The following is a 12511-nucleotide window of genomic DNA, read 5'->3' as shown; positions in this document are numbered from 1 at the left end:
TCATTTGCGCTTCCGCTCCTGTGGTCAACGAGGAGGCTCCATCGTTCCATCATGTCTTCCCTATTTATGTAAGCTGTTTGTTGCCGTGGCACCACAGCTAGAAGGAAGCTGCCCAACTGTCGGTATGTCAATGTCAACGTTTCAAAAGGTGACCCTCGCGACGTGCCTCGTGCTGTGCGTCGCGCTGCTCCTTCCCAAGATGCTGTTAACCAGAGGGAGGAAAGAGGCTGCCGAGCGGCCAGAAGGTGCGTCGCCATTTGTTTTTTAACCTTTAATTAGGGGGTATTTTAGTTGGCGGATAGGACTCTTAATACTAATACCTTCTGAGACTTGAGATGGAATGAAGTTCTTTTAACCATGTAAATTATAAATATTTCCAATTGTACTGTATCATTGTTCCTGTAATTGTACTTTCCTCCCTACAGATGTCGCCAAAACACCCAGAAATTAAATGTATAACCATTAACCACAATCAGAGCAGAGTTGACAGAAATCAGACTGTTTGGTCCCATGTAACAGAGGTGTTTAACATTGCAGGAGCTAGGGGGAGATGATTACTCGTAAAGTTTTATGAAGTAGTGCTTAACAGTAAGTATGATAGCTGTAGGGAACAGCAGTGCAGTTGTGCTCAGAAGTTTACATCCCATGCCAGAATATTAGATTTGACCATTTTTCACAGTTTATGAATGAAATACAAAACAGCTCTGTCATGTACAGTACGGATGGTAGTTGTGTGAAGCTATTTATTATAGAGCAGTTGTGCTGTCATTAAATCACACTGACATCAAAAACTACCTAAATTACCCTGATCTAAAGTTTACATATCCTTGAAGTTATACACACACAAATTAATACAAGTGGGTTTAAATGTCTGCTAAAGGTAACCATCCACACCTTTGTTTACTTGTAATGTGTGTGTGTATATGTGTGTGTTATTGTAGTTTCTGAGCTACAAACAGACCTCTGGGTGTTTCTGCACCAACGTCACTGTATTCCAAGAAAATTAACAAAGGATCTGTTGGACAAGGTCCCAGTAATTGGGAAAGCCAGTCATCACCACTCAAACTCTAATTAAGAAGTGGAAAATGAGGGATTCTGTTGAAAGCAAGTCACGGTCAGGTGGGCCGACAGAAAAATTAGTTGCAGCAGCCAGGAAAATTGTTCGAGATGCAAAGAAAAACCCACAAATAACTTTAGTTGACATACACAACTCTATAAAAAACAGAAAGGTGGTTTCAAAATGCACATGGAGGGAACTGAGCTGTATCATCGATCCAGCAGAGCAAACCCATTACTACGCCAGAGTCACAAAGCACCCTGCTTACAATACACCAAACAGCACAGAGATAAGCCTCAGGTCCTGATGAGACCAATATTATAGTTTATGGCCACAACCCTCGATGCTTTTGCAGTGGGGTCAACAAGGCCTAGGATGAAAACGTATTCCTACTGTGAAACAGGAGGATGGCACAAGGAACTTGGTCAGAACTGATGGCAGGAAGAATTCGGCCTGTTATCTGAAAATACAGGAGGAAAATATGGACCCATCGGCCTGGAAGCTGATGGAAAAAAAGCCCCCATATCAGAAATTGTGCCCTGGGTGTGTGTGGATTTATGATCCGAGCTGTGAGAATAATCTCAGTTTGAAGAAGCAGGAAGGACGCCTCATGGTTGAGACAAGCTAACAGCTAAGCGCAGTGTTCAACCGGCACGCAGCACACAGTTCATTCATGATCAACCTTTATCAGCTTAGCAGACTCAGAGTCAAGCTGACAGCTACACAGAATGATGTTAACAGCTAATTAATTAATTAAGCCTTTAGCCTAATGATTTATTTTATTCTTAAAATAGATTTTCAGTCAGATTTTTGTTATTTTATATATCTACTAAAAACATTAACTGCGTTGTTTAAAACTCAAATGCAGGATATAGACAGTGGCTTTTGTCATACGTCAGAGAGGTGGAGGCACACCTTCTAAACTAGAATCACTTTTTTATTTGAGTTTTAGAAAATTACGTGTTTATTCTGATTTAAAGAAGCAAAAAGCAATGCCAGTATTGGGTCATTTGGCTTTATATTTCTTAGGTTCTGAAACTGTTTGAGTCGTCCCTTCTGTGCAGGCTCAGGCCGTTTCCCTCCCATGGTGCATCGTCAGATGGCTCCAGAGGGCCGCAGCCAGAGGGCAGCTGCATCCGGATTCTCCAGGGCCCACAACTCCGAGGCCATAGCCAGGGCTAAAGGAGTGGGGGCAGGGACCGGAACCGGAACCGGAGGCAAATCCAACCTGGCAGGACAGATCATCCCTGTGTACGGCTTTGGCATCTTACTGTACATCCTCTACATTTTATTTAAGGTAAGATCATGCCAGCTGCACATATAGCTCTGAGGATGGATGTTAGTAGAACTGTCGGAGCCATTTGGGAGTAATTTGGGATTGTTGGAGAATCCTGTTTTCTTTTATTTTTGTAGATCACATCTAAAGGGAACAACAAGCCTTCAGCAAGAACTTGTCCTCCACATCGCGCTGAGAACATGAAGAGGAAGATCAGTAAGTTTCAGTTCTATTTAGCAGCTTTTCCTAAACCATCTAATCTCATTCCTTTTAATACTTGGACATACAGCCATGTATTAAGTTTACACTTATGGTAAAAAAACCAAACACCATCATAAAGCCACATTTTATGGTTTCACCTATTTATACTTTATGAAGGGTTGTGGTTTTGTACTGTACATGCAATGTGCAAAAAAACTAAGTACATCCTATGAGTCAGTGACTTACCGAGAGCCCTTTAGCTGCAATAACTTGCAGTAGTTGTAGCACGTCTGACTATCAGTCTCTAACATCATAGTGGACATTATTCAGAGGGTCTTTGGGTTTATATGCAGCTTTTCAGGCCTAAGCTGTGCTGCCATTTTCTTTCAGTAAGAGGAAGGTTTTTCTGGCAACCCTCCATACTAACCATGCTTACTCAGTGTGTCTCTTAACATTTAGCATTCTGAGGCCTGCGTCTGAGACAAAACACCTGGTTTTCTTTCATTATCTATGTGAATATCATATTCCGATCAAGGAATTCCACTCCTGTGAAGATAGGCAACTGTCTCAAATGTTTTTCACGTGGAAATAACCTTTCTCACTGTAAAATGTTGGAAACATTGTAACCTTCACCAGAGTGTATTTATATACTAACATCTGGCTGCTACTTTCATTCCAGAAAAGAGCAAAGGTCATACACATCATTACCAGATTGGATTGTTGGTTGTTTAAGAAATAATGTTGTGGTATACTGTCTCTTCACTACGGCTGTATGATTTCAGGACAGCATTTTACAGTGGGACGTATGGAAGTCCACCTAGGTGTTGGAAAAATAACAGAATGCAAATTTTCCAAAGGAACCTAGGAACCAACATCTCAGAGCACGACCTCCATTTATTTCCATTGTCTGAACCTCTGTCTCCTTCATTCCATCAGCCGACTTTGAACTCGCCCAGCTGCAGGAGAAGCTCAGGGAGACGGAGCTGGTGATGGAGAACATCGTTTCCAGCGCCCATCACAGTCCTGACAGGTGACTCTTCTGCTAAGAAATGACTAGCAACTGCATTCAATTACCTGTCAGGTATCGTTCACTTGTTGGATTAACTATTTGCTGTAACACAAGTCTTAGTTTTAGACAGCCTTATCTTCCTCAACAGCTTGTATTTTCCATGCTGTCATGGTTTATGTCTGATTTGAGGCTGCTTTAGTCAGCAAAACGGCTTGAAACTAAAAGTACATCTGCAGGGTGGCAGGGGTGACCGCAGACCAGGAGGAGAGTCTTCTGCAGCAGCTGTCGGAGATAACTCGAGTGATGCAGGAGGGACAGCTGGTGGAGGGGATCCTCCCGGAGAAGAAGGTCCAGGAAGACTGGGACAGTGAGTGACACTCAGAGCACATAGTGATTTCTGACACTTCTGGACAAGTTGAGTCACAGAGAACTCCAGTAAACAAATGACTTCTTCAATTTGTTCCAACCAGATTATCCAGAGGAACCTGATCCGTGTTGGGACGGTACCCAGTGCTGTTGTCAGCACAGTCCAAAAGGAGAATCCGACACAGTTAGGACAGAAGACGTTTTGGACAACCAGATGGAAAACCTTCCTGGTGATTTTATAGGTGCAAGAGATGCTGAACCGAGCCAGAAGGAGTCTGAGGAAGGTGTAAAAGAGGAGGAGTTAGAGCATCAGCACAATATGGAAGGTGGTGAGCTTGATCTGGGCTTCCCAGAGGGGCACATGGGTGGAGTCCTCAAGGATCTGGACCTAAAGGTGACATCTATGTTAGAGCAGGAGAAAGTGAAGGACATCACCCGACCTGTGGAGACTGAAACATCCAGTAGCTCAGTCAGACGGAGGAACAAGAGAAGAAAGGCCAAGAAAGCTGCACCCTGACTCCACCAAGATGTTTGGAAACGTTGGCCTTGGCTCGCTGTACGGGGCTGACTCTCTTCATTTCTGTCCTCACCAGATGGGCAGTAGCATGACAGCTGGTGGTAGCATGAAGAAAAACAATCACCAGCCTAAGCAATCTTTACTTGAACTGTAAAACAGAAGAAACTGAGAATTCTGGGCCCGGTTCTACTGAAACGTTTCGTATCTTACAGTAGCTTTTAAACTGTTTATCAAGCTAATTAACATTGACTGTGATCCATCAAGCTATCTATGAGCTCTACGCAGGCTTACATCCACTCATCATTGGCATGAATGTCATTAAATGTGGGCTTTTAATGATTTATTGGATATTCTCTATTTACAGAGTGGAATAATCATAGAACCAGGGCTGGCCTGAGGTAGAAGCAATAACATGGGGCCCCCTGGTGGCCGGAGGACCCTAAGGAAACTTTGTACCACACAGAGCACATACAAAGGGAAACCTTCATAGCTGGAAGTTTATGCCAACAATAAACCCAAATTCAACACTTCATCTCAAGTGCTATTTATTGAATAAATGTAAGGTGACTGATGTGATTCAAAACAGAGTAAAACTGACGGTTAAATAGATTTTTGGGCCTGCTCTGCATACTACATACAACTCTTAAAAGTTTTAATAAAAAAAAACTCCCACGACATGATGCTACCGCCATCATGCTTGACAGTTGATAGTTTCTCTAATCACAAAAGCCTCTTTAACATACTTCATGTTCTTGTGGCCGGATACCCGAGTTTTACCCCATCCTACCGTAAAACTTTCTCCAGAAGGTCTTTCTTTTTGTCCATGTCTACTTATTTCAGTTCAGTGTCCATTTTGAGACGGGCAATGTAAAAGTCTTCAATGAGGACAGTGACTCTGGTGTTCTAGAAATTAAAAAAAAGCACCAATTCAAAGCTCTAATCAGTTCTTGTTCTTTTAAAATCATTGCATCTGTTTTACATAATCGGTCCATTGAAAAGAAATGACATCTGACCTAAAGTCATTAAAAGCCCAAATTAATTAGACATTTATCCTCATGAGTTTAAGTTAAACATTATGCTTCCTAAATAGAATTTATGTTTAACAGCTTCAGCAGAAACATTTGGTCTGCCACATTTAATCTTTCAAATCCTTATTAAACATAAAACTTGGTTATTAAAATAAAAAGCCATACAAAATATTGCAGAGCAAATCAGAATAGAGCTAAAAATTGTGAAGGAGTTGTATTTTTATTGTATTTTTTCTGGTTTGGATCCGTCCAGGACGGGCCCTGTTTCTCTTCCACTACGTGCGACCCTTCGGGTATGAAGCAGGTATAGAAAGTAAAGGATGGAACGTTTAAGATGGTAGTTGCCCTTAAAACGTTTTCCAGACTTCTCAGAATTGTACACATTTTGGAGATTTTAACATGCAGACTTAGAACTGACTCATGAAATGAAAAAACATTGTGTAAGATTCAAGGAGTCCTTTGACAGTAAGATGTTTTCCAAAGCTGCTGTCTGAAAAGCACATTTTGGAGTCAGCGGTTAATTAGCATATCGAGAAATTTGGAGAATGTCAGCAGCTGTTCTGGTCATTGTGAGGCTGCTTGGCATGTATGATGGGATCTTCAGAGCGATCAACACTCAGACTGAGATGTTACGTGAGCTGAATCACAGACTGGATGTGATCCTTAGGATCGCAGGCAGGTTGCGGTTCCTGGACTCAGGGGTGAAATGGGATAAATCTTGGAGAAAGTTGTTCACTCGGATCTGGCAGAAAGACCAGGAATTTGACTGTTTGGATTCACCTTTGAGAAGAACCAGCGAGACTCTCAAGGCTGACGGAAAATTAAGAGTCAGCCTAACCCAAATAATTATTGTTTTTCTGAATCTGGCTCCCCTGCATGGCCTTGATGGCTGGCTATCTTCAACTTCTCCTGGAAGTTATGTAACCATGACGCTCTGCTCCCTCCCTTCCCTGAGGACATCTGTGGACCTGCTCAGAACTTTGTGGCTGGTTGATGAACCTTCCAACGAACCATCAAGGACAATGGTCTCTGTGACAGTGCTTCATGGACTTACTGCACACACACACTTACACACACACACATGCTCAAGATAAACATATGCACCCCTCACACCACCTTCACCGTTCCCAGCATGACGTTGTTTTGTCAACTTGTTGCTTCTTTGTTCTGAGGTTTTTTACAATCTCAAACTGTATCCTGCTAAGGATAAAGTGTGAAATATGATTTATTTCCTCTACTTACCTAATGTGGCCTCTTTTCTCATCTAACAAGGGCAGCACCTGTGAGTGGGCAGCAAAGCCTCGGTGACCCGTCTCCCTTGTCTTGTGTCAAGATGTATGTTTGGATGGGTTGTACTGGAATTATAATTTACCCTCGGGGATCAATAAAGTATCTTTGAATAAGTAGGACAGAAATTATTAGAAATATTGTGAAAAACAAGAAATGTTTCTGGTTTCTCTCATTAAAATCTTATGTTTCATTGTATTTTACTTTCATTTCAACGTCTCATCTCTCCCACGTGCTGGATTCAGATCATTAAAAAAAAATCAGCAAAAGCACAACTCAAAAAATGTATGTTTATTACTATAATGGTATATTTTCCCCATACAAAAGAAACATTTCATGGGTTGATGTAGGCAAAGACTAATTTGAATGTGGCACATCACGACAGCCTTCTCTACAGGTTTCCTCTGTTGATTTGCATTAAGTCAGGTTGGTCTGGAACCTGCAGAGCAGATCTGCGTAAGGTTTGCTCTCTCAGTGCTCCATGGGCTCATCGGGTCCTTCTCCAGCAGCAGGTTCCGCTGCTGCTGCAGGCTGGGCAACCTGGACAAATGTTGCTTCTGGTTTATGGCTATTCTTTCAGATGGTACAGAAGGTGCGATGACATAAAATGGTAAAAAAATAGTTTTCTCTGAACTGAACCATTTAAATCCTCAGTTGTACCTTTCTCTGCGGCCTCTCCTCCAACCCCTCCAGGAATGGAGCAACGTCGTCGTCGTCATAAATGGTGAACTCCATTTCCTTCCCCAAGATGCCGATGGAAACATTCTGCAACAAACAAGATGAACTCCTTAGAAATTGCCTGAATATAGAGGAACAAAATACCTCCCTTCGATTTTAAACAATGATCAAAACAAACAGAACTATTCTGCTGTGCAGAAAAGAGCAACATTAAGTAAATGGAAGGGAACTATAGTACCTTGGTGGTGAGGTCCTGCTCGGTGGGGAGCGTTTCCCTGAGAGCACGGAGGCCATGCTGAACCAGTTCATTCAGAGAACCTGTCAACAACCCCCCAACAAGGTTCAATGCTGAATGATGTCACAAATGCACTAAATGTGCAAAAGTGCACTTTTAAATGCACCTCCTTTTATTCAGATATTAAAAAAAAGGAAAATCTTACAGTCCTGGAACTTGTCCATGCACCTCTCCAGGTAGGTACGTGCAGACTGGGAACGCGCTCCGATCGACATGGCTTTGCAGTCAAAATAGTTTGCTGATGGGCAGGTCTGAAAGATGTGAGGCCCCATGTCCTGTGTGATGAACAGAACATAAAACGCAATTAGCCAACTTAACATGCTTCCAGTTAGTACAGGAAAAATGTAAATCAAGTATTCTATCAGTGAGGCACAAACTGACATCATAGCCGGCGATGAGGAGTCCGACACCATAGGGCCTCCTTCCATACCGCTGCGTGGGAATTTGGGTTTCTTTAGTTTCAGTTAAGGGCCCCTAATGCTGCAGGGCTTTGTGAAAAGATTCATTCCCCTTGAGCTTTTCCACATCTTCTCACATCACAACCACAAAGCTAAAACTAGATTAGCATCTTCAAGAAAGAAGCCATCATCCTTTAGTTATTCTGAGTGAGGCAATGTTCCAGGGGATACAGTCCTGGCTGGGCGAAACTACAAGATGCAGCAGCAAACAGCACCGGTCAGAAGGCATTTATTGACACACTCTCCACCTTCCATGTTAATTCTGTTCCTGAAGCTAATCTGGTCGAGTACAGAGAGTTAAAACTAGAAAACAAAGATTTCAATAGTTGGCCAAATCCTGGTTTCTATAACTGTTCTAAAGCCTACTCCATAGTGTGTAAGATCTGGGTGAAGGCAGGTTCTTTAGAAGACAAATGCATATTTAACCTAAATAAGCTATTACATTACCTTTAGTTTTGTCTTGTGATCCATGTGGGCTTTATATTACTATAATAATCGGCCTACGTTAGTGAAACGTGCAGAAACCCTGTTCTGGAACCTAATCCTGCTTTAATCTTTTCTCTCCGAGGCCTGCCTGCAATGTTCTCTGTCTTCATGATGCTAACAAAATATTCTCATGGTTTCATAGAACAGCTGAGTTGATACTAAGATTAGGCGACACCCAGATGGGCTCTCTCAACTAATTACATTATTTTGGCTGCACTAAACTGTATTTAGGGTTATCAAAAATAAGGGGGGCAAAAACAAACCCACACCAAAGCTTTCAGGTTTGTATTTGTAATAAAAAAAGTGAACAGTATAGACCTACACAACATTACGTAGGTCTATACTGCTTTCAAGTTTGTGACTATAATGTGGTAAAACTTTAGGGGACATGAATACTTTTTCAAGGTACAGTATATAAACCTAAATTACCACCTACAGTCCAACAGAAGAGCTGAATGTACTAGAAACGTAATGCAGTAACTAACACTGACCCTAAAATTCAACATTTTTATTGATTGAGAACTTCAAACATAGAAAGGATACTGCTGCCAACAAGTGAGACAAGACGTGAAATTGGAAGGGGTCTGTCAAAGACGAACCTCGAGTCCAAACACTCCTGACGCATAAAGTTACTGCAAGAGAGAAGGTGGTAGTGTTAAGTTCTTTTTAATCATGACACAAACACAGGCTTTAATCATTTAAAGTCATGGTATTGACAGTTTGACTTCTTTGTCAGTTATGCAACTTGTGATGAAAGCTCATCAATTTAATATTTGCAAAGCTATATATTAAAGTTCCCTACATGCAGTTGAGATGTTTGCCACTTTTAAAGTGACAAACTCTACAAGGTTCAAGTTGGCAAAAATGACCCTCACATTTTTTCCCTAAAAGAGACCAGAATACATGTTTAAAGTGAAACAACTTGTTTTAGATCATCAACCTCAATCATTTCCTACCAGAGCAGCCTAGCATCAGCAGTCAGTCCAGCGATGGAGATGCCAATGTGGTTGTCAACATGTAGGATCTTCTTCTGGTGGGCAGCCAGTTCAGACTGGGCTCTCTGTGGAAATGAAAAATCCAACAACAACATAGTCTGAGTGTTTCTATGGCAACTGTTATACATTTCTGAAGTTGATTCACCCGACACTGAGACACACATGTCTGGTGTGTGAGGTGATAGTTTCCCAAAATGAAATGAGATGCTAAGTTAACAGGTAACAAAAAGAATTAGTTTAATGTAATATTAATGAGGTCAGAGAGTAATCTGACCCAAGCACATTATTCTCTCTGAAAAGCCATGCAGAACTTTGGTAAAACTATTCAAAAATGTCATTTCACATAGAATTAGGCAATACTTTATGGCTTGGCAACATGTTGATTTAAATGAGGTCTACAAAAGAAGCAGTTGATTTTATTTGGCGGTTCTCCCACACAGCGTGACAGTGAAACATAAATATGGATGAAACGATTACCGGCTTTATTGATTACTGTAATAACATTTGTGAGGGTGAGTATTACTGTATTAAAATGAATGCATGATTACTGCACTATTAAAACTGTTTTCTTTTACTGAATATAAAACAAAGTTATGCGTCAGGGAAAGCCTGATGGGTGCTAGCTCTATTAATGATGCAAAATGTTAATGTCAGATCCCTACAACAATGCTGTATGATAGTACCTTCAGTGCAACGAGGACAGCATGTGTTCTGGATTTCAGTCCTACAGTTGCAGAGCCTTGCTTCACTGCCTCCATGGCATATTCAATCTGATGGATGCGACCCTGTGAAAACAAAAGCACTCAAGAAAACTGTCTAAACACACGATGTATCTGTAACCTGCAGAGACAAGGAAAACTCACCTGTGGACTCCATACTGTCACGTCGTTGTCGTACTGGTTGCGGAACTAAATATAAAACAAGCAAGGAGTGAAAAGACATATTAAAGAAACACCGATCGCCGTTAAAGACAATAGAATCAGACTTACATAGTTATCTTGCATAATCACAGAGATCTTTATGATTTTTTAAACCTAAGTTGAACGCAACACCAGGTTCTGTGCTTGTCTGAAGTCTGGACTGTTCCATAAGGGGTTTTAAATTACCGCAACAACTAAATATTTGATAAACCCACATCTGAGTTCAGCCTGTAAAGGATGACACCCAGTAACCGATGCAAGCTTGGACCTTTACTAGCTTAAATTCCAGTTTCAGTTGATTTTAAACAGCGTCAACCGGGTTAAAATATTAACATTAAATTGATCTTAACCGTGAAATTGATTTTACGAGGTGGTTAAACGAAAATCACATGCTATTTAATTCAAAAGAAGATGAGCTGAGACAAAGCGAAAGTAAAGGTACTTCCACCGCTCATTGTAATGATGCTAGCTCAATCTGCTATAGCTAACTTCAGCTAGCACCTCGAAGGTAGCCTGCTGCTAAAGAATTAACCACACAAATAATAGCCCGTTTCCTCCGTTTTTGCTATTTAATTTAAGGGGATGTGTTATTGAGCATACCAGAGGTGCGTTTAGAAAAATACTTTCACATTTCCGAGTCAGCTTGAAATGCCAACAATCACAGAGGCTGTTTTGCTTACTCACAGTGCAGACACAACTTAGCAGGCTAACGCTAGCATAGTGTGATTAAATAAACCCCCAATCAGAAATCACAAGAAACGACAATTAACTGGATGTTTTATTTGTAAAGTACGTATCGTATAATATTAAACTGGTGCGGCGACATTTAGTTTCACTCAAACTTACCATCTCTGCTCTGATAATGTCTGAGTTCCTGCGCAGGCTGTGCCGCTGTGATAATCGATTGTTCTTCCTGGATGCGTTGACAGGCGAGAGCAGCAGAATGCAGATTACAAATCAGGGATCGACCCAGCCTTCTATCAGTAAGTGAATTAAATTGTGGAAGTAAATAATAATAATAATAATGTTATTAATAATAATAAACCAAAAATAACTGTAACACTCAAAAAAGTGCAATGTATTTATCTTTGAATACCTTTCCTTCTTTCTCAGTCAGATTACTTTTTGCTCCACAGTCGTAAATTAACTAGTATTTTGGTCTTTGGTCTAGAATGATCTTTTTTTAAAAGATGTAACATAAAACTGAACTACAAAATAATGATGAAATGACCATTTAAAGAAGTCTGTCTAATTCACATGCCATTTGATGTGAGACCTTAATCTTATGTGATTAATTAAGGAGGAACCATGTAAAGATTTTGCATGTTTCACCTATAAAAAACATGCTTTTTTTTTTTTTTTTTTTTTTACATTTTGTCACATTATAACAACAAACTGCAATGTGTTTGATTGGGATTTTATATGATAGACTTATAGTCCGTATTTGTGGAACGGGAACAAAATAATATATTAATTTTTTTTCAAAATAAACAATAATAATAAATAATTCTTTGTTTCTTGGCTTCACTTGCCACGCTCCAGCAGTGTTGTGTTTGAACAGTAGGTGGCAGCAGTGAATAAGAAGAAATTACTGCATGATTTCACCAGTTTGGATTCGATGTTGCGGAACATGAGTCACTGACGGCTTTTTCTGAAGAAACCAAAGTGAACAAGAACAAATTGAACATTTAGAATATGTATGTCTTATGAGCATTTACCCATTTTGGTGGGCAAACCTTAAGATTCTTACATGCAGGTATAATTGTATAAGGGGTATTCTGACATGGTCTCACTGAGCCAAGTAATACCAATGATCCACATGACCCTGTCTTTCAGTGTTTAACCCTTTCTCTCTCCTAGACATGGTGACTGACTGAGCTTAACTGTGACTAACTCTATGTTCTCTCTTTCAGACTCTAACCTTGAAAACTGGCTCAG

The 12511-nt window shown here is 40.6% G+C and overlaps 2 protein-coding genes across 3 annotated transcripts; one reads left to right on the top strand and one right to left on the bottom strand.

Annotated features, from left to right (window-relative positions):
• ric3b (RIC3 acetylcholine receptor chaperone b) lies at positions 1-4958 on the top strand. 2 transcript variants are annotated; one of them, XR_007040850.1, is made up of 7 exons: positions 1-245; positions 2122-2354; positions 2471-2549; positions 3471-3564; positions 3780-3910; positions 4014-4506; positions 4791-4958. XR_007040850.1 is itself a non-coding variant. In XM_047382855.1 (6 exons), the coding sequence occupies exons 1-6, from the start codon at positions 125-127 to the stop codon at positions 4424-4426; spliced, it is 1071 nt and encodes a 356-aa protein (XP_047238811.1). In that variant the 5' UTR covers positions 1-124; the 3' UTR covers positions 4427-4958. The 2 variants fall into 2 exon arrangements, 1 of the variants encoding a protein (XP_047238811.1); XM_047382855.1 differs by having other exon boundaries at positions 4014-4958.
• A 2053-nt stretch (positions 4959-7011) lies between these two features.
• On the bottom strand, positions 7012-11535 carry psma1 (proteasome 20S subunit alpha 1). Its single transcript, XM_047346952.1, has 10 exons — positions 11420-11535; positions 10517-10561; positions 10337-10438; positions 9615-9718; positions 9202-9290; positions 8096-8166; positions 7860-7989; positions 7658-7737; positions 7402-7506; positions 7012-7281 (listed from the first exon to the last, which is right to left on the bottom strand). Exons 1-10 carry the CDS (start codon positions 11420-11422, stop codon positions 7213-7215), a joined length of 798 nt encoding a protein of 265 aa, XP_047202908.1. The 5' UTR covers positions 11423-11535; the 3' UTR covers positions 7012-7212.
• Between the last annotated feature and the right edge of the window lie 976 nt (positions 11536-12511).

Source organism: Girardinichthys multiradiatus, chromosome 2, assembly GCF_021462225.1.
Source record: "Girardinichthys multiradiatus isolate DD_20200921_A chromosome 2, DD_fGirMul_XY1, whole genome shotgun sequence".
NCBI lineage: Eukaryota > Metazoa > Chordata > Actinopteri > Cyprinodontiformes > Goodeidae > Girardinichthys > Girardinichthys multiradiatus.
Note: the sequence above shows the minus strand (reverse complement) of the source record. Positions and strands in the feature narration are given on the sequence as shown.